This window comes from Anomalospiza imberbis, chromosome 16 (genome assembly GCF_031753505.1).
Source record: "Anomalospiza imberbis isolate Cuckoo-Finch-1a 21T00152 chromosome 16, ASM3175350v1, whole genome shotgun sequence".
Lineage (NCBI taxonomy): Eukaryota > Metazoa > Chordata > Aves > Passeriformes > Viduidae > Anomalospiza > Anomalospiza imberbis.
Window position 1 is genome coordinate 385,744 of NC_089696.1, and position 4,716 is coordinate 390,459.

Genomic DNA, 4,716 nt, shown 5'->3' on the forward strand with positions numbered 1-4,716 from the left:
TCCGTCACGTGTGCGGGAGGGCAGTCAGCGGCAGCCCCCCTCCCCCGCGACGTAAAGACGAAGGCGGCTCCCATTGGCGCTCGGGGCAGGGGCGGGGCCGAGGCAGGAGCGGCGCTCAGCCCAGCCCAGCCCAGCCCAGCCCGGCCCAGCCCAGCCCAGCCCAGCCCGGCCCGGCCCAGCCCAGCCCAGCCCAGCCCAGCCCAGCGCAGCGCAGCCCAGCCCAGCCCAGCCCGGCCCGGCCCGGCCCGGCGCAGCGCAGCCCAGCCCAGCCCAGCGCAGCGCAGCGCAGCCCAGCCCAGCCCAGCTCAGCCCAGCCCAGCCCAGCGCAGCGCAGCGCAGCCCAGCCCAGCCCAGCCCAGCCCAGCCCAGCCCAGCCCAGCCCAGCCCAGCGCAGCGCAGCCCAGCCCAGCCCAGCCCAGCCCAGCGCAGCCCAGCCCAGCGCAGCCCAGCCCGGCCCGGCCCGGCGCAGCGCAGCCCAGCGCAGCCCAGCCCAGCCCAGCCCAGCGCAGCCCAGCCCAGCCCAGCCCAGCGCAGCGCAGCCCAGCCCAGCCCAGCCCGGCGCAGCCCAGCCCAGCCCAGCGCAGCGCAGCCCAGCCCAGCCCAGCCCAGCGCAGCGCAGCCCAGCCCAGCCCAGCCCGGCGCAGCGCAGCCCAGCCCAGCCCAGCCCAGCCCAGCGCAGCGCAGCCCAGCCCAGCCCGGCGCAGCGCAGCCCAGCCCAGCGCAGCGCAGCCCAGCCCAGCTCAATCCAGCGCAGCGCAGCCCAGCCCAGCCCAGCCCAGCTAGTTGTTCTGTCGGATGTACCCGGGGCTACTCCCCCGCCGTGGGTTTGAAGGGGCTGTTTGGCAGGAGCTCGGTGTGGAGCGCATCGTCGGAAGTGTCGGTGGAAGGAGCGCCGTGTGCCAAGCGCCCCGTTGGAAGTGCAGGTGGCGGTCCATGGGCCGGCGTTACTCTGCTGGGCTGCTATGGTGGTGGCTGCCGGCCCCGCCCCTGGCGGAGCCCGTGTTTGTGCCGGGGCAGCGAAGGGCGCTGCTGCACCCCCGAATGAACAGCGGTTCTTTTGACAGAATTCCCCTTAAGAAGCAGAAACCGAAGGGCTCCGTTGGTGCCGCTGCTCGCTGCCCTCGGACTGCATATGTATCCCCCGCTAGCCCCGCGGAGCCACACCGGGAAGTGGCGGGTCTGGAACATGGATTGCGCTCGTTCTCCCGGGCAGGGGGAGAACGTGTATGGTCGGCTGTTGTGGAGCTGCATCGTTTCCCTGATTATTTGCTGTGTGTGGTGATGTCTTTCATTTCTGTCCATCCAACAAAGCCAATTCCACATTTTTTCAAGCATTCACGTCACCTCTTCTGCTCTGTGGACTCACAGAAACTGATGTGTAAGGGCCTTAAACGGAAAGGAGCTTGATCCTTGTGCTGCACAAACCCTGGGTACGAGCTCCCAACTTTGTACCCTGTAATAAGTGGCTTAACTGCTCTGATATTCCCCCCAAATTTGGGTGGATTGAGATTAAGTATTTTATTTTAAACCAGCGTCTCTCAAATTAATCAGGTACCTCCTGCTTACTCCTGTGCCCCTGTCTTTTTTCAAGAGATGTACCATATTAGTCTTAAGAGCATTGTCGGCCTTTTAAATGTGTGGTTTACTTTTTTAGTGTGCAGCACACATGAACACACCCCTTTATCCTCTCACATTGATCTTGGCTGCTGGGAAAACCCACTCAGTATCCTGAATGCCTTCAATGTAGGACTTAGCAGTAGCATTGGAATTGCTGTGCTTCCTTTAATTTAAGATACGGATTTCAATGAAAAAATAAGTCTTCTGTCACATTTAATTTACCAGTCTATAGCTAAAATCCAAGGGCTGATCTATGCAGTTTTTACTTAAAGTCTACTCATTAAAAGTGTAGCCTCAGTCTGCTGGCATTCCATGGCTGGAACAGCTCAGAGGAATTTGTCTCATCCTGGAACGGAGTTCCATGACCCGGCTGCTGCTCGTGGCCCAGCCTCTGACTGAAGACCTGGGCCAGATCTGTTGCTTTTAATCTTCCTGAAACCTGGTTTACTCAGGTTTTGAACGTTCCCTGACATAGCTGAATCTGCTGAGATTTTTCTAAACCAGACACTGTTCATATGCTTCTCAACAAACAAGCCCGGCTCCCCCGAGAGCCGCCTAGCACACCGCACCGTCAGGCCGCGCCGGGCCTGCTGCCACCGGCGGGTCTGCACCACGGCCAGGGGCCGCGGCACGCCATGCGCTCTGCGGGCAGCAGCCTGAGAGCACCCACCGCTGGCGGCTGGGCCAGCGGAACGCTGCGGCTGACCCTGGCGACGGGCGGGGAGACTTCCGCGGGGCCGGCACAGCTTCCGGGAGAGGCGGGAGCAGCGGATCCAGGTGCAGCGCTCGGTTCTGCTCCCTCCGCGCCCTCGGCCGCCGCCATGGCCCGCAAGAAACTGCACCGGCCCATCGCCGCCATGGCCAAGAAGATCCGCGAGTACCGGGAGCTGAAGGATCGGCCGCGGGACTCTCAGCGCTTCGCCGTGGACTACGAGACCATGCGGCGGCCGCTAACGCAGAAACGACTGCCCGTGCGGGCCTGGGAGGACGTGAGGAACGAGAACCGACTGTTGGCGCTGCTCTGCCGCCTGCCGCGCTTCGGCGTGGGCCGCACCGTCACCCGCAAGTCCTGGCTGTGGGCGCACCACGAGCCCTGCTACTGGGTCATCACCAAGGTGAAGGCGGACTACATGGCCGAGGTACCTGCCCCCTCCCGCCCGGCGCCCCGCCGCGCCCTGCGGAGCTCCCGCCCTCCACCCCGCCGCGACCCACCCTCAACAGGTTCCTCTTTTCTTTTCTTTGCAGAACATGGACCATGGAAGAGCCTGGGGCTACCTGACCTTCAAAGGTAAAACCGGCTCGTTTTCCCACACATGGGGGCAGAGCTAGAGAGCACAGGTGCGTGAGGGTGGCAGGGAAACCGCGGGCTCCCTGACTAGGAAATTTGTTTTTCTCAGATCTTGTAATGGGAAAAGAAATTGCTTGCGTTTTAAAGGCTAGGAATCTAGCCCCTTCAGAATGTCTTTCCAAGGAATTCTGTGGGAGAGCCAGTGCAGTATGACCTTGGGGAACAGCAGCACTGAAAGCATATTAGATGAGCTGACAGACTGTTCTGGGACTTTCAAAGCAAGGCAGAGTATGAGCATGAGGATATTCCAATTTAAATCGTTTCCAAAAAGGAAAAAGTGCAATGACAAGTAAGTTGTGTTACTGGAATTTTAAATTAATGATTGGAGTTGTATGAGTGAATTTTCCTTTTTAGAGTTGCTTTATATTAAGTATACAATTTTCTCTTACTGGAATTACTGAAATAGTACTCATTCAAAGGTTTTTAAGTTGTTGAGCACTTTTAACTCTTAGTTTTCCAGGAAGCTTTCATCAGTGTAGGGAGAAATTAGTCTTGTTCCTTAGCCATGGAAATGGAATTTGAGACAGACAAAGCAAAACTTTAAGAGAGGGAGTCACCCACATAGCTGGAGCCTGTTTCTATATCTATTTCGATTCTCAACAACAGAAGTGAGATCCTGTAGTATAGCAGGGAATAATTTGTCCAGCCCTTTGAAAACTCTGTTTACTCTTGCCTTTTGTAGCATTTTTGATGCCAAAGAGCTGACACTTGCTGTGTCTGGAGGCAGTTTATTGTGATGGTGTTGCCCACTGGTATTCATTGTCTTTTCCCAGGCAAAACTGAAGAGCAAGTGAGGGAGATTGACAAAGCCATGTACCACGACTGGCGTATGGTGCCCAAACACGAGGAGGAAGCCTTCAAGAAATTCACCCCAGTGCCTGAGGCGACTGTTCGGTTCCTGCCATACCCACCACTGCTCCGAGCCATGATCCTTGCACAGTGGCAGAAGGAGGGAAGACCAATCATGGAAGAGCCAATTATTGATCTGGAGAAGGTCCTGGCCTCTCCTCAAGAGTGGGCAAAGAAAAAAGCTACTGGGACACTGGTATAGAGACTTCTTAGTGTCCTAAGCAGCCCATGTGCTCTCACTGCCTGTTAGCAGCTCAGTGCACAAAGGGTCTTACAGAGCCCCTCTGTGCCAATTGTGCTAGGATGTTTCCAGCTTTCTCCTCAGCCCTGTACAGTCACCTCATCTGAAAGGAAGATGCAGATATATTGAGACTCTTCTTCCATAACTTTGGTTTCAGTAAGCAGAGGGGTCTTCTTGGCTCCCTGGATAGTCTCTAAATACACAGCTTCAGTCAGCCAGCTGCAGTTCTTTGGAGCATAATATTTTTTATATAACTTGGGTCCTGCATGAATCACAGAAAAATGACTGTGAATATCACAGTATTTTACAGAGCTCTGAAAAAATGTATCTGCAAATGGAAATAAATGTTTTCTTAATTCTGCAGCACAGTCCTAAGAAAACTCATGATTTTTTTTTTTAATGCCTGAACATCATGACAGCCAAATGGAGAGCCATTAGCTCAGGCACAGCATCTGGTTTTCTGAACACTGCAGAAGGCAGTGAACAAGAAGCGAGGAACATGACTTCAATGCTAAGATAATCCAAAGCTATCTGTCTCTTACTCCCAAAGATGGCTGTCAAGAGATAGGGGAAATTATTTTTGTTCTGTTGATGCAAAGGAGGTGGGATTGGCTCTTACTATTTGAAGCCAATTGTAAATTACCCCTGTTCCAGGGCAGCA

General features: G+C 55.7%; 1 protein-coding gene across 1 annotated transcript; it reads left to right on the forward strand.

The window, feature by feature from the left end:
• The first annotated feature begins 2,353 nt into the window (after positions 1-2,353).
• Positions 2,354-4,418, forward strand: MRPS34 (mitochondrial ribosomal protein S34). Its single transcript, XM_068206368.1, has 3 exons — positions 2,354-2,756; positions 2,863-2,905; positions 3,739-4,418. The coding sequence occupies exons 1-3, from the start codon at positions 2,439-2,441 to the stop codon at positions 4,014-4,016; spliced, it is 639 nt and encodes a 212-aa protein (XP_068062469.1). The 5' UTR covers positions 2,354-2,438; the 3' UTR covers positions 4,017-4,418.
• Positions 4,419-4,716: the final 298 nt, after the last annotated feature.

Excerpts from the sequence above, each read along its gene's own strand:
- MRPS34 (XM_068206368.1), top strand. The coding sequence starts at position 2,439 with ATGGCCCGCAAGAAACTGCACCGGCCCATCGCCGCCATGGCCAAGAAG. Across the intron at positions 2,757-2,862 it reads AGGCGGACTACATGGCCGAG|AACATGGACCATGGAAGAGC; the intron begins GTACCTGCCCCC and ends TTTTCTTTGCAG. Across the intron at positions 2,906-3,738 it reads GGGCTACCTGACCTTCAAAG|GCAAAACTGAAGAGCAAGTG; the intron begins GTAAAACCGGCT and ends GTCTTTTCCCAG.